The sequence below is a fragment of the Abrus precatorius genome, unplaced genomic scaffold (assembly GCF_003935025.1).
Source record: "Abrus precatorius isolate BTA unplaced genomic scaffold, Abrus_2018 Scaffold3, whole genome shotgun sequence".
Classification (NCBI taxonomy): domain Eukaryota; kingdom Viridiplantae; phylum Streptophyta; class Magnoliopsida; order Fabales; family Fabaceae; genus Abrus; species Abrus precatorius.
In genome coordinates, this window is record NW_020874373.1 from 8,752,467 (window position 1) to 8,778,156 (window position 25,690).

The window sequence follows — 25,690 nt, forward strand, 5'->3', positions numbered from 1 at the left end:
TAAGTTTATGCGGCGAATGTAATGACGATATTTGGGATATTCAGACTTTCGGAGAAAAAAGTGTGTTTTCAAAACAAGTTTAGCTAAGAAACGTGCGGTTTATCTAAGGAAGTAAACGACTATTATTTTCCATACAATGGCATGAGTCATAATAGTGTATTGAGTAGTCCTCATCCTGAATTCTGCCATTATCACTATTTTTATGTCTTACTCTTATATATCCCAAATCCCAGTCAGGTCAGGTTTTGTCATGATTGTATGCAGACTCATAAAAGACGTAATTGCATTTTGCAATTGGCAATTCCATCTCTATTACCTACGTTTCCTTGTTAGATTTTGAATTCTTGAGACATTATTATTGTTATTATCATCATCATCATTATCTAACTCTTCGAAAGTATTCGCTATATATTTATATATAATACAACTTGTGAGGTGCTCAGCTGCGGCCATATGTAGGAGTTAGCAGTTGAATATGTTATTAAGTGAATTTGGTTTAATTTATCAGTTATTTAAATTATTTAAAATTCACATTATATATTACTATTTTATTTTTCAAAATATATATTTTTAAAATAAATCTTAAATATAAAACAAGCGTTTACAAATGTCCTATCTAGTGGTAAAGCATATATTATTGATTAATTTGAATTTTTAAATACCATAACATTATCATTATCTATTTAACATATTCTTTTTTATCTCTCTATATCTCTTTTCCATCACATTACATGACCTATCAAAGTTATTATTATCTTATTATTCCTTTCTTGTAAGTAAACACCTAACTATCTGCCAAACATTATTTTTCATGGTCACATGCAATGAAAATTGTGACAAGTCCATATCATAAACAAGTATAAACTCATCGATTAATGCTCTGTTGATTTGTACGGAATGGTTTGCATCCAGACAGCGCATAGCTCTTAAGATGTAATGCAGATAAGAAAAGTAAAAATTATTGGCAAACAGCTACAGAATCAGAGTCACAATTTGGCACTCCTCCCTCCCATTTCTCATCTGGATTCTTAATTTTTTTTTAATGAAATAACAACGGGATAAGCCACACAGAAGATTCAGTGAAATTTTGGCCTTTTTTTTTCTCGTCCCAGGATTGAGCTGGGTGCAACTAAAGCTACTGCATTTCCGGTGCAGTCAGTGACAGAGCGCAAGAAATTAAAAAAAGGACAAACTTTAAAGTATTTTTAAATTAATATTAATTAATTAATAGAAGCTTATGAATTATGATACGTTGCGTCAACGTCCAGATAATAAAAGTACTATCGGTGGAGGAGCGGTCTAGTTGTTACTGGCCGCATCAGCCAAACTACTACTCGTCAAAATAAATAAGGATAATGTTATGTGACAAAATGTTTTTCTTTTGAAATAATTCATAAAATATCTAAGAGAAATTTTTTTTCAAAAAGTGTGAAGGATAAAAATTGTATATAATATGCACCCATGTAAGAAATTTTGGTAAGAAAAGGTATTGCTTACCTGTGATTCTATAGATAGTCTCTCTATCACGTGTAATGAAGAATTAGAATCGGCGATTGGCGAATCACCTTTTTTTTTTCTCGTACGAAGTTACTCATGAAATATGGCAAAGTAGTATGACATGGATTGGGATTGCATCTGTTTTACTAAATGATACTCAAATATTCATTTTTTTTTTCTATTTTGGTTGTAATCATAAATTAAAAGGGCTAGCAAGTTTTGTTCCTGTATATGGACGGTTTCAACGTGGATATTAATGGACAATTGTTTTTCAATTTGTAGAATTTTGGGTTCAGGATGTCATGGATTTAATTAAAGTAATAGTGCAATTGTGGTGAAAGGATATGTGAGGTTGGTGACTTGGTGGTATGCTAAAAGATGAAAACGTGGTTGAGGTTATGTAATTTACGAACTGGGGTGTATTGTACAGGTTATGTTATTATTATATTCACACGTGTTTAGTTCTTGTACTGCTCTCTCTCTCTCTCTCTCTCTCTCTATATATATATATATATATATATATATATAATATTTCTGGTATAATATTTTGTATTTGTTTTATAAGAAAATATAATATCATGTATGAGATTCAATTTACTAATTTGATGTTCAAATAATAAAATTGAATAAGCAATGATAAAAAACGGTGGATAAATGGACATTGAGGTTTTATTTTTGGTTGCTCTCTAATATTACTTATAGGTGATAATTCAAACTTAAATACAGTGAAGTAAATATAAATGTCTCTTTTAATGAGATTTTGAAACATAGATTTCATTACTTCATAAAAAAAAAAATCTGTTTTTATTAAATCCAAACCTCATTGCTATATGAACATGGAGTTTGTACATATATATACTCCCAACATAATCTCTGGGTGAGTAAATTTTAATGGTCTTCGTTAAATGTGTTATTAGTGTTTAAAGGGTGAAGAGTTAGAATGTATTATTGATTACAAATCTACGTTGAATGGTTGTTTTAATTTGGTGCCGAGTTATACTCATTGCCATTAAAAAAAATTTCTTTTAAAAAAATTATAGCATTTTTGCTTTCCAATAATGTTTTAATTTTAATTTTGGTTAACTTCGATTGTATTTTTATGCAATTATGAGTCATTATATAGTCATCTAGCTGGCATGGAGTGGGAGGTGTTTTAGACCTTAATTATGGAAAGGCATGGTGCCCACAAAAGTCGTAGTTTGTGTAGTATTACTGAAATTGAAATCGTGCCTTGATTTATTCTGTTATTTTAGTTTCTCTATTACGGTACTTAATCTATAAATGGCTGGGATTCAATACCTTCCTGTTACATTGTTTATTTGTTCATTACCTTTAATTTCATGCTCTTGTAAGAGGGGAAAAGAGAAAAGAAAAAAGAAGACTTGGGTGATGGTTTGGCACCCACTGTTTTGGTCTATTTGGATATTTAGGAATGGAATTCTATTCAGAAATAAGCCTTCTGACCTTCATATATAAAGCATATTGGACTTCTAAAGTTTCAGATCATGGAAATCTATAGTTTATTGTCAAAGCTATGATAACTACAATATCTTCTCCAGACTGGTGCGTAGACCCTTTGGTTTTGCATGTTTAGCACACCTGTATTAATTAGCTACATTAAGGTTTGTGTAGTTTGCAAGAAATTGAGATTCGTTTCATGCTTTATGTAATTGTATATGGGTGTGAGTTCCTAGTGTATTCTAGTTAATGAAATTTACTTATAAAAAAATGTGAAAAATCTTTTTATATCGATATAAATTTAAAAATTCTTATACTAAGAGTCTTTTATTTAATTTAAATTTAATGAGTATAAGAAAATATTGTGTTCTAAAAAAAAGTCATCATCTAATTTAAATTTAATTACGATAATAATTATTTTGCATGTTAAATTTTTTTAATGAAATAAAATTATTTTAAAATTATTTAAATTTAAAATAAATAAGTAGAAAAAATATTGAATTTAATTAAAATTATATATTTTTCAACATACTAATTTTAGAAATAAAATTCTTACTTGTTTACTTTAAAAGCAAAATCATTTTATAAGTATCTTTTTTAACAATGTAAAAGTTTATATCTGAACAATGACATATAAAAAAGGGTTTTACTAATAAAAAAGATTAATTTTGATAATAAAATAGGAGTTTTACGTGGAAAATAACAATTTTATTACTTTAGGGGAAGATTAATCTTTTATTCAAAAGTTATGAACATGATTTGTAAAATTGATAACAAAGGTTCCAATTGCATTACAATGAACATAATCATAAAATGTAATAAAAGACGTAACCCATTTTAATGGAGTTGACCTCGAGGCATCTTTGTCCGAAGTATCAAGCTCCTCTGGCAACTGTCTCTAATTATTTTTATTTTTTTAGCTAAATTTTAAGATATTTCTTAAATACAAAATTTGGATATCAAAGTACCGTGTGCATATGCAACTAAACAAAGTTAACATATGACGTGCATTTTTATAAAACTTTTTTTTATTTTTTATTTTTTTATGAAACTGAACTCTAAACTATAAAATAAACAAGCTATAAATTGGACATTAAGCCCAAAACCTTGTAGAAAATGTGATCTAGCTAGCTAGGGATGTTGCTTAAAAAAATTGATTTAATTTAATTTTTATTCAGAAATATTAATCTATATATACTTAAAGAAAAATAATTAAAAAATTATAAAAAAAATAAAAATACACCTACATTATTGACCTTTTTAATACATTTTAATTTTATGTTTAACAAAAATTCTATATTTATTAATACTTTAATCAATGTTTGTAAGACATTGATTAACAAGATTTTTTATTTTATAAATAATTATAAAAATAATTATTTTAAGAATTGTTATATATATATATATATATATATATATATATATATATACTTGTATCACTTTTTAAATAAAAATTTTAAAACAAGAAATAAAATAAAATAACGTAATTTACAATATTTTTATTTTAACACATGAATATTATCAAACACAAACTTTAAATAGACTCTAAAAATCATCTGATTTAAACTATGTTTAATAAATACAAAATGAAAGGAATAAATAGTTTTTAAAAGTTAAATTTTGTAAAAATATCTAAAATAATGTTTAACTTTTAAAAATTAATTATCAATATTTCTATTACGTTTTTTTATCTTAAATAAAATATAAGTTAATTTTATCAAATATTTTGTATTTACCTATTTATAGGCTATATTTATTAAAGGTAACTTATAAAATTATTTATTTAGTTAATAATTTTATATAATTGTTTGTAAATATAAAAAAAATAATTGTAATTTTTAAAATAAAATTTTTAAAAGTTATTATTATCCAAAGAATTATTTAATTTTCAAAAATTAGTTACTAATATTTTTATTACATTTTTATCTTCTATTTTTAAAAAAAGATAATTTATTTTTACACACTTAAAATTTCAGTATGTTAATTTTTTTATTACTAAATTATAAAAATAAATTACATAAATAAAAAATATTTTTAAAATTAAAAAATAAATTATAAAAATAAATTATTTAAATTAATTTATGTAATTTTTATAGATATAACATGTTAAAATTAATAATTTTTAAAATAAATTTAAGTTATTGTTTGAATAAATAATATTTGTATTTACCACTATCCCACAGCAACTCTGCTGCATAAAGCGCCACCAACGTATGCAACAGAAGCGGTGTTTTGCTTCCACAAAGGAAATAGCATTGCTCCTTGCAGAAATGTATATTGTATCTAACATCAATTTATGCATGTCTTAAGCTAGGTTACACGCAACTCCAATAATAATCAATCATGAGTTTTGACAGTACTTCTGTCATTCATCTCCAAATTATCATAAACTTGCTTGACACACAACATACGAGTACATGTCAGATCATTTTAGTACTAATTGCGAAACCTAGCATTTCTAGTAGCACCACTTGGCCCAAGGGGAAGTCGTGAAGAACCGGGTTCAGCAGACATGACTCTATCGTTTATCTGGATCGCATTTGAAGGAGGGTTCCCAGAAGAAGAGACAAAATGAGATCCAGATGTACCCGCCATACTCCAGTTATTTGCTCCCCAGTGCGCAATCTGGCTATTGTGACGATTGGAAACTGCAACAAATTGCATTACGATCAGAAAACAAGTTCAGATTTTCAGAGAAAGAAAAACATAGAAAGGGTGGGTAGGTTGTAACTATCCGTCCATGTGTGTGTGTGTGTCTCCAGGGATACACAACAACTTAAAAAAGCTACCTATCTAGTGTCTACTAATATGTGTACCTTTAGTAGAAATCAGATTCTCACCTGCAGAATCACACTTTGGTATCTTTTTCTGCAGCGTATCTGTGTGAGGGAAGACCAACATATTCATCTTCTTTATTAATTGCTTGTTAATTGTATCAATTGGCTCAAACCCAAAAGCACCAATCCAAGCTTTTTTGAGTTGTGGGATAGCTGGTAAGATCAACAACTCAACATTGAAATGGCTGAGTGCCTGGTAAAACGTAGTAGTAAGAGAAACACAAGTTAGTTTTGAAGTAAACAAAACGAACAATTGTACATGCACGCATGAAACAAAAGAGAGAAATAACCTTAATCATGAACTCACCAATTCAATGCCGTTTAAAAGCCGGCGGCACATCCCTTGTCGTCTATATAAATAGCGGGTCGCAATAAATGGCATCTCTGCTACTTGGTTCTTATGGATCCTATTTAATAAACTCTGTCATCAGTCTACACATTTCTCTCTTTTCATCATTTAGCCAAAAAGAAGCTTCACAAAGTATGGTGGATTACAGATTTGCTAGCATGCAGTCATGCACCCAGGGGACATAAAAAAAAAAAATTATAGAAAAGAAATTGATTCTTTGCAGCAGGGAAGAAATTAAAACTATGGAACCAGTTCATTATTATGACATTTGACTACAGCTGAAGATCGTAAATTTACAAAGGGAATATTCAAAATTGCGCTCAAGGTAAAATCTTTCTGATTTGCTAAACACTTTAAAGAGAGATAAAAGAGAAGCAGAAAATTGAGCAAATAGAAAAAGTAGAAGCTTATCACAAGGAAGTTTTGAGCTTGACTTTTTTAATAGATATTATACCTAGATTCTTACTGATGATATATTTTGTTTTTAACCAAATTCAAGATAATTTAGTCTAATTTTTTTTTTATCAATACTAACTTATAAAAACAGACACACGATAATATTTCATTTAAATAAAGCATAAACAATGAATCTAAATGTAAATACATAAATAGTGATTTGATACGAATATGAGAATTAAAATGGTTACTTATATAAGTTTTTTTTAAAAATATAATTATGAAAATAGATACTCTAATCTCTTAAACGCTTTTCATTATGATCCATACTTTTAATAGATTTCCTTTGATTATGGAATTTATTTATTAGGTAGATATATAATGGATGACTATCACTTTGTTAGTACACCATCTTCATAAATAAGTTGAAGGTTCCAAAGTCATATCCTCTGAAATATTGTTTGGATATCGAAGGTATAATAGTAAACCGATGGCAAATTCAACTTCACAAAAAACACTTAAAACGCAACAAGATTATGCATCTAATAATTGTTCAGAGGAAATATACAAATAATTTTTCAGCTTCATTACGAAATTTAAGTAGACATTTACCTGATAGATGCAACACTGATGACCTCATCATCTTTCTCCAGAATTACAGTAAAAAATCTCCTATAGTTCAGGCGAGTGAAGTTTGACCTGATCAAAATAATAAGAGTATAACTATCACACATGGTAAAAAAGTACATATCCATCCTAACAAAGTAATTAGATTTTAGATGCATGAAATTATGATCCCATAACTTATTTGCTAAAATGTGAATGTCAAAAAAGTAAGAAAACTAATACAAAATAACTTTTTCTTGCATTGCTATCTTTATTGTAATACCGTACAACGTTTAAACCTCTCCCCTCCCCGCAAAGGAATTGTTTTCTATTCTACATTCTACTCCTTGGAGGCCATAAATTAGAAGAATAATAAACGGAAGCCGATATTCCCCAATCTCTTTGATCAGAACACAAATTTAGTTGACTAGATAAATTATAACTTCCAACCCTGCATGCACATATGTCATTATCTTATTTTGTTTTGTATCGGTTGAACAAACGAAAATGTTTGTCTCAGGCCTCATAAGGGCTGTGATGTAAGCTATAGTGGGAAGAAAAAAGAGAAGTAAAAGAGTTAAAGAAAAAGCTAGAGAAAAATATATAATACAGGAGAAAGAAAAATAAAAAAGGCGAGAAAAATAAATAAAAAAAGCAAGAGAAAGTAAATATGAAAAAAAGTAAAATCATGTTATTGTTAGTATAATTTTTCTACTTAATTTTTAACTTCTCAGAAAAAGGAGAGGGAATACAGACACACGTACAAAACAACTATATTTGAAAATATATTCTAAAACTTCTCAAAGTCAAGTACATTGAATTTCCTTTCACCTCTAATATACTATCTTCAAGAAGTTTATGGAACTCATTCATGTGATCAACACTAATATATTCTTCCATTCAAATAAAGGGAGGAAAGAAAAATATAATGAAAAAGAGAAAAGAGAAGGAAGAAGAAGAGAAGGGTTCTAGAAATATACTTTATTTAGTTTATAAGAAGAAAGAAAAAAAGGAGAAATTAAATGAATTTAATACCCTTCAAATCTCTCAGCTTTCAGAGGAAGTTAAATTAACTGAGAAATTTTGATCCCTTCCCTTCCTCTTCTTTCTAAAACGTTGAACCAAACATAAGATATACAAATTTCTCCATTTTTTCCCTTTTGCTCCACTTCCCTCCAACTAAATACTACCTAAGAAAAATGTTTGAAAGCATGTAAAAAGCATTGGTCTAGTGACCTTACCCGCAATTATATACAACATTGTGGATCAGATTAATCCTACTTTTGTGATCGATACATGGCAAGAAACACTCATCCATTACCGACAATGCAACAGCTAGTTTGGAATTGCATTCAACCATACGAGATTCTATCTGCGAATCATCATAACCAATATCTGACCGTTTTAAAATAGTCCAATAAAATCCATCGTTTATTTCATGTTTAACCCCAAGAAGCCTTTCAAATCTCTCACATAGCTGGGAGAACAACAAATAAATTACATTAATTAGATTACTATGACTAGAAAATATCTCCAAATGAATAATAACATCACCTGATATACCATTACAAACAACTAAAATTTTTCACAAAAGTAAGGTGAGTTATATTTTTTTGAATCAGCAAATAGATAAAGCAAAATAAAAATGCAATCTGGAAATAGATTTTAGAACTAATAAAAAAGAGAGTTTATAAGTGTGTATCATGTATAAATTGAGAAAAAAGAGAAATCCTAAAATGGGAAGACATTGAAGATCGTATTTTCACAAAGACAAAGTAATGAGATCACATTACAAGATGAATTATGTAAAACTAAAAAAAAAAATCTTCAGATTGTAGTCATGATTGCAAAATCGAAAGACCAGCATTAAGCCAAATTATTATGACATAATAATTTAGCATCGCCTAATAAATTTTCAGGCAGCAATCAAGATTCAAGAGCATGAAAAAAAAATTGATAGTACCTCTTTACATTTGTCTCCACATAAATATGCATGTTGACCATGAACAATGTTGGCGAAACTGGCCTCAAGACAGGATTTGTGATCTACAAAAAGATAAAAGTTGTATTCATTTTTGGCGGGGAAAGAAAATAGCTTATTTTCAGAAATGAGTATCTAATTGACCAAATAGTTAATGTATGAGGAGGAATACATCTTTCTTCGCATACACGGCATCCGTATAACATAGACTCGAAGTAACCTTTAAAGTTGTCTATTTGCTCTGCGCCATTCAACCCACAAAATTTGCAACGGCAATGGATGCAGTACCAATCACCCAATGGAACTGTCTGCAAGGAAGAAAACATATGTTTTATATTCTTGGGCAATTCTTTTTTATCTCAGCGAAGGAAAATTTCATAAAATTGGAATACAAAGTACTCATCTCATATACACAGAGATCAAGACTTTATACCTACACATAATTTTTCATACGACTCATAGGACGCATAAACCCAAACAAATATTAAGTTGCAATGGCTTTACTATGGATGTACGAGGAAACTATAGATTATAGGCATAACAATATAAGATTTTCATACTACTAGCAAATTTATTTACTAGTATAATACATCATAATTAATGAAGACTCATAATATTTATATTAATAATTTAACTTTGAATAGATATTACACTAATACAGCTAAATGCAAACAATGTAAGTATACATTAACATTTTGATGCCTGATACTGAAAGATGATCTTATAATATAAAATATTTATATATATAATTGATAATCATTTCATTAATATTATTTATAATACTGTTAATTTAAACTTATCATATTTACTTTAACATATTATAATATTGAATATAATTTTTTTTTATTAACTTGCCAGATAGAAGCCAAAATAAGCTTTCCCTAGCCAATTTGGACAACAGGACACTTCATAAGAATATATATTGTATGGGAAAATATATTCCTAATTGTATTTTTTTATAACTTTGTTAATATTTAAAATAAATATAAGAAAAAAATATGAAATAAAATAAATAAAAAGAATAAAAAATAAATTAAAAAAAACATAAAATAGAATAATTCATAGTATGTGTTCTAATAAGAAATTCAGGATGAAAAATCATATATCACATGGCCAGTTAATTATATGAAACTCAATTAAAATCGATGCCAATAAATTAGAAAATATTTTGTAGACATTCCAGCGAGTATCTATATTTTGAGAGAAAAAGAAATAGAATAACAAGAGTAACGTATATAATAACTTATAAACTAGAATAAAAAGAGAAAGATAAAAAAAAATAATGTTACTGTTAACGTGTTTATAAATAAGTTGTATAAATTATGAAAATGCATGATAAAGAATATTGTTTGAGTGAGAGAGAGAGAGAGAGAGAGAGAGATAAAAAGAAAAGGAAAAAAAATAAAAAATATGACAGATATATAATAAGAAAATGTAAAAGAGAGATAAAAAAAATGGATAAAAATTGAATGCAAGAAAAAGCAATTGAGAAAATATTATTATTGATAAATTATAGACTGGAAGGTACGTACTTCTAAACCCAAGCAGCTTGGATGGAAAGTTGAAGGGCAGCCATCACAACACATGAGATCCCCGATCTCTCCACAGAGAGAACAAACATCATCGTTGTGGTCATCACCCTTAACATCAATGAAATGAAAATCTTTACGATAAGATTCATCCTGTCTATTCCATGCATCTTTCATGCATTGCATGAGAGAAGCTCCTCTCTCCACATGTATATTTGTCAGTGGATTACAGTGTCCGAGTCTTGAATGAGCTTCGAACTTCGAAATGGATACAATTCCATTACAGCACCCACACAGAATGCCATCTCTAGTGATCCTACCATCCAGAACTGCACATTTTCCTTCATGATCCATATAAAGAACCCTCTCGTTGTGCTGAATTGCACCCATATCAATCATCCAGGTAATCACAGTTCGTTTTTCTCTATGTATGTCATATCGCCTCTTCCTTTGTGCTGTTCTTGGCCTGCGATCCCTCAGCCTCCTTGTAGAAGAAGAACCCACATCATTTTGTTTTCCCACTTTGTCATTCTTTTCAACTACTCTAATTCCACCTCCTCCCGTTGCATTTTGTCCATTCTTGGCCATTCCCCCAGTTAGTATATTCATATCCTCTTCTGGTATTGGTTTGAATCGAAAACCTGGTCCATATACTTTGCCTTCACCATCACCGGCTTCACAATGATGCTTAAGGGTGTTGTAAGCCAAGGTGAGTGACCAATGCGCCTTGCCTTCAGGACTAACATACACAGCATCATCGTACTTTTCGCTTTCAATGCTAGGTCTAAAGAAAATTACCCATCCCGCATCTGAGAGCTGATTTGCTATTTGTTCACTCACTGAGAACTTTGTTTTGCTTCTTCCACTTCTCTCAGCCCCAACAGCCCCATTGATAGCATTGGTCTCAGTTTCCAAATGCTTCCAAAATTCACTCCCCTTGGCTTGAGAACCTCCCAGATCTTTTAATACCTCTTTCTTTTGAGCACTTTTTGGACACATACCATCGTTAGCTTCATTCTCCATATTCACACCATGTACCGTAGTTAAACTCCTTACACCTTTGGTACGGTTTTGAAAGCTTGCAATGCGTTCGAGTGCCATAACAAAATCATTATTTTGGTCATCATTTGGAGGATTTGATTGAACTAATTGATCTTGCTCTTCCAAACTACTCATGTCATTCCCTTTTTCATTCTCCCCAACCCAATTCAACTCAAAATGAGTCATATCAGGTTCATAAATGTCAGCCAATTTTCTCTTTCCTCCAACACAATCATCACTCGTCTTTGACGCCGAGGGCACTCCACCATCAATCATCACTGGATCCTTCAACCCTTCTCCCTTCTCTCTAATACTACAATCACTGTTTTCATCTAAGTTAGTGTTTGCGCTTGAGCTACCAAGAAATAGTTGACGTTCTAGCTCTTTTATGCGCTCCATTAACTTCTTCCTCTCTTCTGCAGTTAAATTTATAGCCTCTCCTTCATGACCCTCGTCACATGAATCATCAAAAACATCGCTACCCTTCCCTTTCTCCTGAACCGCTCTCTCACTACTCTCCGGTTTCTCGACCCTTTTCTGAGATCGCAACCCCTCCCTCATTTCTCAAGTAAACCTAGTTCTACAATCCTTCTCAAATGGAGTTAACCAAAAACAAGCAAAACAAAACAATAAAATAACCAAAAACAAGCAAAACAAAACAATAAAGTAAAAGCAAAACAGAACAGCCAATATTAATTCACCACAAAATCTTCCTTCTACACGAAAGCTTGGAATAACTATAAACGCAGCACAGATGAAGTACTCATAGGTTGAATCCTGCTGAGAAGGGCATGCAAGTGGGTTCTGGGCATCAGAGAGTAAAGGAAGAAGAAAAAACAGAAGACAGCGTCAGCAAGAGGCAAAGGTTATCAGGTTACGAAAGAGAAAGCACAGATATGAAAGGTAGAAGTGATGACATTAGATGAGTTGTAGAGAAAGTTTGTTCCTTAGAAGAAGAAGGAATGGAGATGGAATTTGAGGAACGTGCGTTGTTTGATTGAGAGTGAGAGTGTAGAAGAGGAGAGAGTGATTTGGTTTGTGCTATGAGAAACCGATGTATAATTAGAAAACACAGGGGAACGATATTGAATTTTTAGAACGTTACATAGGTTTGGCTGGGCAACGACAAGGAGAACGGCGGAAGGCATGGTAATTACGTGTCAACTGTGTTTGGCTCTCCTTCCATCACCTTCTCTCTCTCCGCGTCCCACCCTCTCCTCTCCCTCTCTCTCCTATTAACTATTATGACTTCCTTCCATTTCTTTTATAATATCAAATTTAATGACACCAATGGCTTTTTGGCAAGGATATATTAACTCCTCTTCAATGACTTCCATTTTTCTTAAATATTTAATCATTTTAACAAGGGATCATAAATTGACCGACCAGGGATTCCCTTCCATCTTTTATAAATTTCTCTTTTCTTTCAAAATATCACAATATTTTTAAATAGTATATTTTCTTTTATTGATTTAAAAACACATTGACATATAAATTCACGATTTTATTAAAGAGTGTGCAATTAAAAACACAGTTAATTAAACCTTTATTTAATTAATTATTTTTATATAAAAATTTATATTAATATTTAACTATAAATTTTTTGGAAAATTAAAAAATATTTTTTTGCCTAAATAAAAAAGTATCATTTATAAAAAATAATTTTGTTTCAGCCAGATAAGATTATTATTGATAGCAAAATTGTTGTAATAACTCTATTAGTTGATATGCGTTTGGTGGTAATATATATATTACTAAATAATTTATTTAAATAAATTAAAAAATATAAAAATCAATAAAAATTTAAAGATGTACATAAAGAAATTTTTAATCCACATTACTAACTTTTTTAATATTCTAATTTAATATTCTTTAAATTACAAAAATTAAATTTCAGACAAAGTTTTAAAAATAAATCTTAAAAAGTGACTATTCTTGCTTCTGGAATTTAATTTTTAGAACAGCCCTATTATATATCAATTTAATAAATTAATTTAATAAGTTAGTCAAACTTGAAACTTGAATTGCAAGAGTCAAACAGTTACACCATTCTGTAACTTAAATTTTGAAAAAAAAAACATATAAAATTACAAAAAGTAACCCCTTTACTTTTATTCGTGCTTTGATACTTCCAATTTCCAAGGTTAATTAGAAAGAGTTTAGAGAATCTCCAATTACTAGAAAGTCCATGGGAGAAAATAAAAACACATTATGCAATCCACAACAAAGATCTATCTTTCTCTCTGAATGAACCTTGTGGTAATTAGAGATATTCTATTTCATCTTTAATCAAATTCCTTTTTTTTGAAAATATCACAATATTTTTAAATAATATATTTGTTTTATTGATTTAAGAATTGACATATAAATTTAAGGTCATTAAAAACTGTGAGTTTGAATATATAATTCAACCAAACGTTTAATTAATAAAAAAATTTCATGAATTTTTTATAATATATTTGATTATAATTTTTTCAAAAATAAATTTAATAATTTATTTTGACAAGTTATATGAAGTTCCAATTTAAATAAAATTTTTTAAAAGTAATTATATGAGATAAAATAAATAAACCATTTTTATAAATAAAAATCAACTAAATTCCATTACTTTTAAAAAAATCTAATTAACCTTTTCAAAACATAAATTATATCAGTTAATTTTAATTTTTAATGAAATTTTACTATGTATGTTTTATTGTGTATCATTCACTGCATATTAAAATAATTATATAATATATAATAAGCAAAATTACACTTTTCGTCCTTTAACTTTATGATGAAATATACCTTCGTTTTCTAACTTTTTTGTATTCATTTTTGTCCTTAAAGTATTATTTTTTTCTTAAGTTAGTCCTCTCCGTTAGCTCTGTTACATAACCTAATAGAAATAATTAACGCCGTTTGTTTAATCATATGTAGACTTTTTTATTTAAAAAATAATTAAAAAATTTAACTCTCTCTCTCTCTCCCCCTTCATCTTCTCGCAGCTCCCCAACCTCTTTCTTCCCAAATCCCTAACCCACCAGCCTTACCTCCCTCTCTTACAGTCCATTTTTTCCTTTTCACAGCTTTCCTACTCCTTTCTTATAGCTCCAACACATTTTCTCCTAACCCACTAACCTTATTTCTTCCTTTGCAACTTTCATTTTTTCTTGTAGCTATTTCTTTCTTTTCTCGCAGCTTTGCCATCCCTTCCCTCTAACCCACAAACCTTGTTTTCCTCCCATAACCTCTGTCTTTTTTTCCCGCAAGTGAAGCATTATCAGCAACACAAATAAACAACAAAATAACGAGAGATTCATATTTCAAAAAAATTAAAGAATTATACATAAAAAGTAATAAAATTTAGAGTTTGATATAAATATGAAATAACCTAATAAGCAATAGAGTAAAAAGTTGTAGCTTTAAACTCAGAGAGAGAGAGAGGAGCATAATAGATGTATTTTTTAAATCAAATTTATAATTAATAATTAAGCATAGGTTGGTACTTTGCTAATTTATTATGTAAACCAAGTGATTCAATGGATGTTTGAAATAAAATTTTGGAAATAATTTTCTAGTTAGTTGGAGAAAAGGAAGGAGACAAGACTGCAAGTGTAAGATAAGTATGTTTTCTCGCAGTAAACAGTATTGGCAGTAAGGAAGGGGATGGGAAGAGGGCTACGGGAAGGAGGAGACAATGTTGGTGGGTTGTGGGAAGGGGTGGAGGAAACTACGAAGGAGGAAGGGGAGGAGAGGGGGACTGTGGAAAGGAGGAGACAATGTTGATGAGTTAAGAAAAAAGGTGGGGGAGCTGTCGAGGAGGAAAGGGAAGAAGATTGCAGGAAGGAGGAGACAAGGCTTCGAGGAAGATAGAGCTCCTAGATTGAGGGGAAATGAGTGATGGAACAGCGTGAGAAAGAAGGAGAAGGGAGAGGGGCTGCAGGGAGGGAGAGGAAAAGTTGCGGGGAAGAGAAAGAGAGATTATGGAAGGGAAAGGGAACTACCGGAAAGAGAAATAGGCTATTGGAGGAGGAAGGAGAGGAGAAGTTACAACTCAACGCCACTTCACTATTTTTAATTATTTTTAAATTAAAAAATTTAGGTTGAATTAAATAAATATCGTTAATGTCATCTCAACGCCACGTAAGACGTTTCTGTTAGGTTATGTAATGTAGAAAAAAATACTTTAAAGATAAAAATGAATAAAAAAAAATAGAGGACGAAAGTGAATTTTATTCTAAAGTTAAGGGACAAAAAGTGTAATTATACCTATATAATAATTATCAATTCAAAGGTTAAGAACATTTATTTTTCATTTTGAACAAGGTAATAGTTTTTTTAGGTTATTTGTAATATGTGCTTTGATATACATTAAGAAGCTTTAAATATATCATATCAAATACTTTAAATTATGATGAAAAATGTGTTGTTAAATAATTTTTTAATAATTTAAAATAATAACATTTTTATTTTTTTAACTATTTTTTTTAGTTTTTAACATGTATCTTTGAATCCATGTTAAAAAAAAATTGTTTTTAGTTTTAATGTATTAAATTAGACTTTACTTGAAAAAAGAATTTGACGTTGTTAAAATATAAATATAGATTAATTTTTGAACTAATAGAAATTTGTCTGGTACTATTATTATAAAATCAAGTAGATATCTCTTGGTGATAGGAACATTAAGTTTGTTCATAATTTTGCTATTATTTGTAGGAATAAAAACCTAATTGAGACTTTCAAAGATGATAAAGATAATTGGAAGAATGATCCTATAAACTAAAAAATATTAGTCTGTAGTTCTTTCAGGATTTGAATCATGATCGTTACCTTTCTATTTTTAACCTTGATAGTAATACTACCTTTCTTGCTCTTAAGATTTTACTACCTTTCTTGCTCTTAAGATCTCTTATCATGATAGATTGAATCCCATTTTGACTATTGGTGAAGTCAAGGTTGCCTTTTTTAGTATTGATAACTTCAAATTTCTTCTTTTAGATGGCCTTTATTCTCTATTTTTTAAGAATCAGTGGGAATTTTTGAGTCCTTCTATCTCTAATTTTGTCCTTGATATATTTAAAAATTCTAATATGATTGATGATGTGAATGAAACTGACATCACTTTAATCCCTAATACTGCTAATGCTGAGAGAATTAATAATTTTTGGCCCATATTCCTTTGTAATGTGAGTTATAAATAATCACTAAAGTAGTAGCTAATAGGCTTAGAGATTCCATGCTCCATCTTGTTTTAGCCAATAAGACTAGCTTTGTCCCTAGGATGACAAGGCATAGATAAGAACTTTTACATTCCTTTAATAATCTAGAAGAAAATTTTGGATATATGATAATTAAGCTTGATTTGAAGAAGGTTCATGACAAACTCATGAAATTTTATTTTAGATACTATTAAGAAAATGTGTTTAAATTTAGAATTAACCAATCTTATTTATCAATGGATCTTCTCCCCTTTTTTGTCTCTAAATTGGAATAATAAAGCTACTAAATCTCCTTTTCTCTTATATTTTCGTGCTTTGCTTCGAAAGGTTAACTTATGTCATTCAGGACAAAGTCAAGATTGAGGAGTGGATTTCCTTTTCTTTGGGCATGAATGGTCTCAAGATATCCCATCTTCTTTTTGCTAATGACGTCATTCTAATCTCCAAAGCTGATATGCATAATGCCATTACTATTAAAAATGTCCTCTTTAGTTTTAGTTTCTCTGGTCTTAGTGTTAATAATGTTAAATCCTCTCTCTTTGTCTCTAAAAATACTGATCAAGCTATTATTCAGTCTATTAACTCTTGCTTGGGCTTTAATCATTCTACTATTTGCTAACTACCTGGGTATACCTATCTTTCACAAGAAAACTTCTAGGACTGATTTCTCTACTCTTATTGATAAAAAAAAAAAAAAACTTTCTTTTTGAAAAATGAATTCCTTGTCCATGATTGATAGGGTTATCCTGTCTCAGGCTTATTTGATGAACATTCCCTCTTATATTATGCAATTAATCTCCTTAGTGTTTGTGATCAAATTAATAAGATTTGTAAGCAATTTATCTGGGGATCCCTTTGAGGTAGAAAATGTTACCTTATTGGTTGACAGAAAATATGTAGGCTTAAAATTGATGAGAGTTTGAGCTTTAGGAACATTCAATTACTAAAAAAAGCCTACATTATGAAGTTTTGGTAGAGAATGTTGACTTTCTCCAATGACCTTTGGGCTCAGGTCATTATGAGTAAATATAGTTTCAGGTTAGGTAGCAATGTATCTTTTGGTAGGAGCTAAAATGCTTCTCAACTATGGAGAAGACTTGTTTCTGTTTGGCATTTTTTCTCCTAAGGTTTGGGTTAGGTTTTAGGGGATGGATTATCCATCAAATTTTGGACTAATAATTGTATTCTCCAACTAAATAAGTTACTCCAAATTTTTGTTGTCCCTATTCCTACTTCTGAGATTGATTTTTCTATTAAATTATTTACTAATCAAGTTGTTTAGGATTGGGAGAAATTAACTATTTATTAATAATATTTGTAATTTCATTAACCAAATTAACCTCCTAGTACAATTGGGGGGCAAGATCAATTTTATTGGAGTTTAATCAATGATGATGTTTTCTTTGTTAGATCAGCCTATGAGTTAGTTGGTACCCCTATTTTAAAACCCTCTTAGCCTATTGATACTTTTTAAACTAGTGTGAAATTGGCAAGGTCCCTCCAAAATTAAGATTTTTCTTTGGAAGCTCTCTCATGACAAACTTTTGACTAATGAGGAGAAATTTATGAGAGGTACATCTGATTGTCCTATATTTGTCATAGATGTGGTAATACCCTTGAGACTGTGATGCATGTCTTCTGTAATTGCTATTTTGCTAATACTGTGTGGAATCATCTTATCTTTCCTAATAACTGGGGTCAATTTTTTAGGATTGGTCTTTCTAATTGGCTTAATAGAAATTTGTCCAAGCATAATTAGAGTAGGTTTACTAACTAGATCCTACTTTTTTGTGTTGTTCTTTAGCACCTCTAGAATAATAAAAATTGTTTTATTTTTCAAAATTCATCTATGCACCCTAAAGCTTTACTTCAGAAAGCTCTTTGGGATTCTGATTATTTGTTTTCTATTTGTAGGGGAAGCTCCAAGTTTCTGAGCATAATTGTTGGTGACCAAATTCACATTAAATGATCTCTTCTTCTCTTTGGGCAGTTGAAATTGAATGTGTACAATGTTGTATCTCATCATTCCAAAATTGTTAGATGTGGAGGGCTTATTAAGGATGTTCAAGGCTATTTCATTTTAGGTTTCTATGACTATTTAGATTATTGCTCCTTTGTAGGTGCTGAACTAAGGATCATTTACTTGGAGATCAAGTTGATAATTAAAAAAGGTTTTAACTTGATTTGGGTTGAGTGAGATTTTTTCAGAATGCTTTATGTTTGATTCTAAATATTCAAGATCCTTCTCACCCTTTATTCTCCCTTATTATTGAGATTAGATATTTGTTTAAACAAAGTCACTTTGTTAGATTTAACCATATATGTGTTGACAAACTTGGTAAGTTTGATTTAGAGGAATATCTTCCTTGTATTTAGATTGATAACTCTCCCCTCCCCTTTTGTTTTCTTGTATCTATCTTGACTCTTGATCCCTTAGATTTGTACTTTAGTTGGGTTTTTTGTTTTCAGTTTTAGGCTTTTCGTATAGAAAAAAAAAACTTTATACAGATATATAATTATATATTTATTATATAAATTCAAACGTTTAAAAATAAAAAATAATATATAAAATTAGAAAAATAACACGTTTTTAAATAATTCGCATTTTATGACTAGATTTTATTATTATATCTAAGCTGGTGTATTAAAAGAGAATATTAATATTAGTATCTTATTAAAAATAATTTTACAGACCATGATTCTATACATGCATAAAGGTTTATTTCATTAGTGTTGATAATAAAATTACTAATATTATTTAAATTTTTAAAACACGGTTAAACCATAATATTTAAATATATATTTATTTTTTACAAATTAGTAATCAGATTTAGTAATAAACAATAGCTCTCCCTTTATCAAAATAATATTTCTATATTTTCGCGTAGAGTTAATAAAATAAATCTATTAATAGTTAACTCAAAAATATTAAAAAGAACTGATGATTTAGACATTAAAATTAAATATTAAAAAATAAACCTTTTTAAATTTATTCGACGAAGGTTAGTATCTATATGAATTTGAAACAGACTGGTCTACATATTTCCTACACTGCATTTTGAATTTCTTAATTTTTAGTTTTTTCATTATTATTATTATTGTTGTTAATGTTGTGCTATATGCCTATGGCAAGTCACTTGCATAAATCCATAGACTGTTATTTTAACAACGAATTATATTTAAAAAAGTAGCTCTGCTTACTTAAATTTGCTACCGCATCAAGCTAAACATAACATAATAGTTTAAATGAATAGTCCTATTCTTGTTTTGCTAGTGTCAGCATTTAATTTTCTCTTGCTGTTAAATATTATTTGTTTAAAAATAAAATAAAAAATGTCCATCCATTATTTAAATTTTTTTAAAAGAATGAATTTTTATTTAAAACAACATTCGGATGTTAAAATATAAAAGATAATAATTTTTACTTTTTTATTTACCTTATAAATTTCATCATACTCCCAGTAGTAAAATGTTCTTGTGCATCGCAAGCACGTTGTTAAAACGTTAAGAATTTGGTTTAACTTAATCTCAGTCTTAAGTTTGAGTTTTATTAAATATTAAAAAGTATTTGAAAAATAATTTTGTTACTAATCATACTTTTATATCTGTATAATATAAATTACAAACTATTATTATGATTGATATTTTTTAAACTTATAGACCATTAACCTTGATTAGATATATTTTTAAACATATTTTTAAGGAGAATATTTATGAGTGTCTTTAATACTTTGATTAAAATTATAAAAAATTATAAAAATAAAAAATTTATTTATTAAAAAAATATACTAATTACTTTTTAATTAGTTAGAAACCTTTCATGGAGTGTATAAATTATTTTTTTAACTAGTTGCCATAAAAGAATATTAAATCCAAGTTAAAAGACTTTATTTCCAATACTCAAAATTTAAAGAATAATAATAAAAACTTGACTTTGGCGTAATTAATAGAAATCTAGAAACTGATAATAAAATTTTAAAATTAAATTCCATACTTGATAAAGCAGGTTGATAATGAAGACGACATTTATTTCATCTATTTTTTTTTTCCTGGTGCAAGATTTCAGCACATTTCAATTAAGTCTCCATTGTTTCATTTTTTTTAAAAAAAATTATCCTTGTAAATATTGTAACCAAATTGGTGGAGACTAACCCAAATCATTTGTACTTATGATTCCAAGTACAGACCAGCTTACACCAAAGCATGTGTGATGCCTTGCAATTGTAGCCCCAAATTCACTGCATATGGCTTAATAATTTATTAAATGCTTATTGATATAAATATTAACAACAAAACAAGATAGGAAACTTTAAGCATGATTTGGAAATAAAAAAAACTTCAAAACTCATTTTATAAATTAAAATTAATGCACACTAGTTTCATGCTCGTTAATTAATCAATCAATACAAACAAAATAAACATTATAGGAAATTATAATTACAAAAAATTCTTTATAAATAATAATATCTATCTTCCATTTTGTATAAAATCATCACTAAAATAAAAATCTCATACGAACGATGTCATAAATACATTAACAAATATGAATAAAATTTAACGAATTACACGGATTTACTTTTCACTTGCACATTTCAACTTTCATGTTTTCATGCATTAACGATAAGAGCATGATGTGGAGAGTGTTTGTCTTCCTTTTCATGTCATACTTTATGATTGCAAAATAAATCAAGTGATCAAACTAAAATGAATCAAACATATAATCTATAATAAATGCACAAAGAATAACTTACACACGATGACTCATTAAACTTGATTCACAATTACAACTTCATATACACATGCATAAATAAATGCTTAAAATATGTCTTAATATTACAAGCTATATAAGACTTAGTTCTGAAGTCTATAATTAAGAGGCTAAAGAGAATTAGGGATAAACATTTTGGTCGTAAACTAGTCATAGGATAAAACAGTTTAAAGATTAATAAGGACCCCAAATATAGAATCGACTGACTAGTAAAATTGAAGTTAAACTGCACCTAAGGAGTAAAACATTCAACCTTAAGGAATACAACTCACAAAAGAGACTATAAACTTGTACCCTCATGATATGTAACACCTTAGCTTTGCATGTGAATAATAGTATTTTAAAATAATAGTAGCTGTATTACAAGTAAGATTAAATTAAGTGATTAGTATGTTATAAAACATTTTTTTAATAAATTTCTCTAAAAAAAGCAAGTGTATATGCCTCTCAATTTTAGTTTATATTTTATAACATGTATATAAAATTGAAGAGAGCAAAGTTTTACATTATCACTCAATAATATATTAGCACATTATTTACATGCGTGAATTGTAAGAATATATCATCATTTTTGTTATTTAACTTTTCCAAGATTCAGTCCCTGAAGTAAAAAATGCAAGTGAATTGAAGTCCTCAAACTTTGCATAGGTCACACACCTTATTCCATGACATCTGTTGAGAATAGTTTGACATAGGTATTAAGATCATTTTGTCCATTTCAATTTCTTAGATGGGCCAGTAAGCCTAGAAATTCCATGTGGGCTTTACTCATTAGTCTTTTATTGATGTGGTGCCCACGTGGATTAACTCATGAGTTTGTTGTGGCTTCATAAGAATTGTTTCATGGGCTCCATTCTACTCAGCTTGTTTCAATAGAGTGGTCAATTTGCAGGTAGGCTCATCATTAGTTATCAAAGTTACCATTCTAATCATTTGGATATTTTGGCTTTTTATTATTTTTAAAAAATTAATTATTAAAACAATATTATTTATAACACCTTTAAGATGCAAAACTTATTTTTAATTTTTTTAAATCACTAAACAGGCAAAACTATTTTTTAAAAATCAAATTCAAAAAAACACTATTGGTGGCAGTGTTGGTAAGTACTCGCCGTAATTTTTGCAAGAAGCACTAACGGCGTTACTTGCTCGTTTGCTTATATATACACCAACACAAACTTCCTTGATAAATTTAAGGGATTGAAGAAGCATAAACCTTGAGAGCAAGGGAGGGAGAGAGTGACGAAGAGAGAAGATGGAAAATTGCGTAAAAAAAAAAATTTAAAACAAACTAATTTTTACACAGTTAGAGGGTTGAAATAATTGTATGCGATCTTGACACCTGTTATGAATTTTTAAGTTCCCGTCTTATGATGTGTAAAATGGTATTTAAAAATTGAATTTCTTTTTACTCTTTTAGTGTGTGAAGTTCCTTAAAGAAAATTAAAAATATAAGTTTTAGACTTGTAAAAAGCGAAACTAACAGTAACAGTAACGTGATAAAAAAGTGTTTAAACAAAACGTTTGTTTGAAAATGATATTATTTTAATTATTAATTTTAAAAAATATTAAAAAAATAAAAAAGCCGGATATTTTTATGATTTAACTCTATTAATAGCATGTGTGTGTGATATCATGTTCTAATTCTATTTGATAATCTCGTTTTCAATATTTCAAATAATGAAATTTAATGTCATTTTATTTCATGAATCCACGCATGAGGATAGTACTGTGAAATAATTCTTACTTAATATAATTCATTAAATTTAAGTTAAATAAAAAATTTATATTTAATGTAAAAAATTTTACACTCAGTTGATATAAGAAGATCCTTCTTATCATATAAACGATAAAGAAAAAGGATGTATATAATAATGTTTGCTCTGCATTATAACATGTGTAAAGATCACTACATGACAAAGAGATTTTCACCCACCTTTACGCAAGTCCTTGGGTTTTCTTCTTCCACCAAAAGTAAGTTGTTTCTCATTTGTACTCGTTCCGACAATGATCTTGCGCTCTTCAAAATTGGACGTCTCTCTCTGACTGAAACCAATTTTGGTCTAACATAGTACAGAAAAAGACTCAATGTAACCCAAAACATCAACATTAGGATTTATAATTTCGATCAGACCAATACATTTGACGAACATATTCCGGTAAAGTTGTATATGCTGAAAAAAAAAAAATCCACATGACATGTTTATGTGTTACTATGACCTTAATTTTGACAAGTGCATTGGATGGTTTGGAACTTTTCATCACATGGGTAAGTTGGGTTTGGCATGACTTGCTGATCAAAGGTCTCAATGTCGATTTTTTATTCTCAAATCCATGCAATCCATCAAAACGCATAGAATCCATCATTGATATTTATTAGAGGAATTGATGGTAAGTATGTAGATGCTCTAATTACAACAAAGGTGGGGAACAACACGACAAAGTAATTTCATCGATTCCCCTTTGTGGCTGCGTATGCTTTAAAGTTTATATAACTTTTCTTCTTATAATGTTATACGCCACTTATAGTTGACACTGACACTACATAGGGGATAATCCAACCTGAATTTCTAAGCAATGTTTTGTCAGACAGACTTTATGATTATTCCATCTCTTTTAATCATTTCACTACGATCCTGTTCTTGCTGGTTCATTTTGCAAGTAGATTCCTTTATATATTTTGTACAGTATTTATTGGCTGTTAGTCTTAAATGAACTATACAAATATCTCTCTGTGTTGTTTAACAGTAACATACATTCATGTCTCGTGTTGGAATAATGGAATCTTTAGTTTTAAGCTAGAACCATATACTTTTAAGCCGGCTAATTAGTGAGGAACAAGAGGCTAATTAGTAATGGAGACCAAATATGGCTGCAAAATGATATAGTTTAAGTTCTTTGATTCGAACCACTGTCGTTGCTGTAGCAAAATAAATATTGTCCTATTCTTCTTGTTCATTTACTACTTTCTCTTAGCATATGGGTGTTTATAGGGTGATTTGGCTTTAGTTTTAAACCACCCATAATTCAGTATGTTAGGAATGTATATATTATTCTAATATTATTTTAAAAAAATTATCGTCATTTTATATGGCTAGACAGGATAATGGAACTGTACCTTAGAGCATTTTGGATTTTCTATTAGTATGATTTGCCTAACATGCAAATGAAAAAATAAAAACTTATTTTCTCTTGATAAATGTAGTTAAACTTTATCTAAAAAAAATAAAACGAACACTTGTATGTTTGATATACCTTAATTTGAAAAAATAATCATTTTAATAGTTTTGTGAGATTTTTTTTAAAGAAAAGCAATTATTTCTCTTGCAAAAAAGCTCTTCCAAACATGCAGTTAAACATTTGTGATTGTTAACCAAAAGTCAGTGATGACTGCTGTCTCATGCCTTGTCAAGCTGACATGCTTATAACATATGTTTCACACCATATTCATAAGGTTGTGTGGAATGCCTTGGATGCAAATTAATGCATCCCGTGGGACACTCTTTGGCTCGTCAAACTTTTGTACATGCAGCTTGACCAAACTGAATCCTCTATTGAAGTCCTAGTTCTTGAGTACTGACACATTCTAATTTCGTGGTTATCCATTTATGAACGGGACAAAATAAAGGGCCAAAAAGCAGGAGAAACACATGCCATGCACAACATCCACCATGCAAGAGTTTTGGTTGTATAGTGTTTACAAAATCATGAGAACATATCCAGAAATTTCATTTGAACTTAATCATATTATAATATAAAACTTTGAATCAACAAACAAAGGGAAACTCAAAGTGTTTGGGGTAAAGAAAATTTTCTAAGTTAAAAATTATGTTAAAGAAAGTTATATTTCGATAAAATTTTGAGGGTCAAGAAGGAGTAAAAAAAAATAGGCCTAAATATAAGAGAATAGTAGAAGATTATTCCAGACCTTTAGTTTTTATTAAAAGGGAAACATTTCAAGCTATTTTAAGAGATTTTTGTCACATTGTGAATTTCTCTCTAAACTACTTGAAAGATAAGAAAATAT

The 25,690-nt window shown here is 29.0% G+C and overlaps 1 protein-coding gene across 1 annotated transcript; it reads right to left on the bottom strand.

Annotated features, from left to right (window-relative positions):
• Positions 1 to 5,391: 5,391 nt before the first annotated feature.
• On the bottom strand, positions 5,392 to 12,255 carry LOC113862113. Its single transcript, XM_027495251.1, has 6 exons — positions 10,657 to 12,255; positions 9,297 to 9,432; positions 9,107 to 9,189; positions 8,465 to 8,620; positions 5,796 to 5,985; positions 5,392 to 5,603 (listed from the first exon to the last, which is right to left on the bottom strand). The coding sequence occupies exons 1-6, from the start codon at positions 12,253 to 12,255 to the stop codon at positions 5,392 to 5,394; spliced, it is 2,376 nt and encodes a 791-aa protein (XP_027351052.1).
• Between the last annotated feature and the right edge of the window lie 13,435 nt (positions 12,256 to 25,690).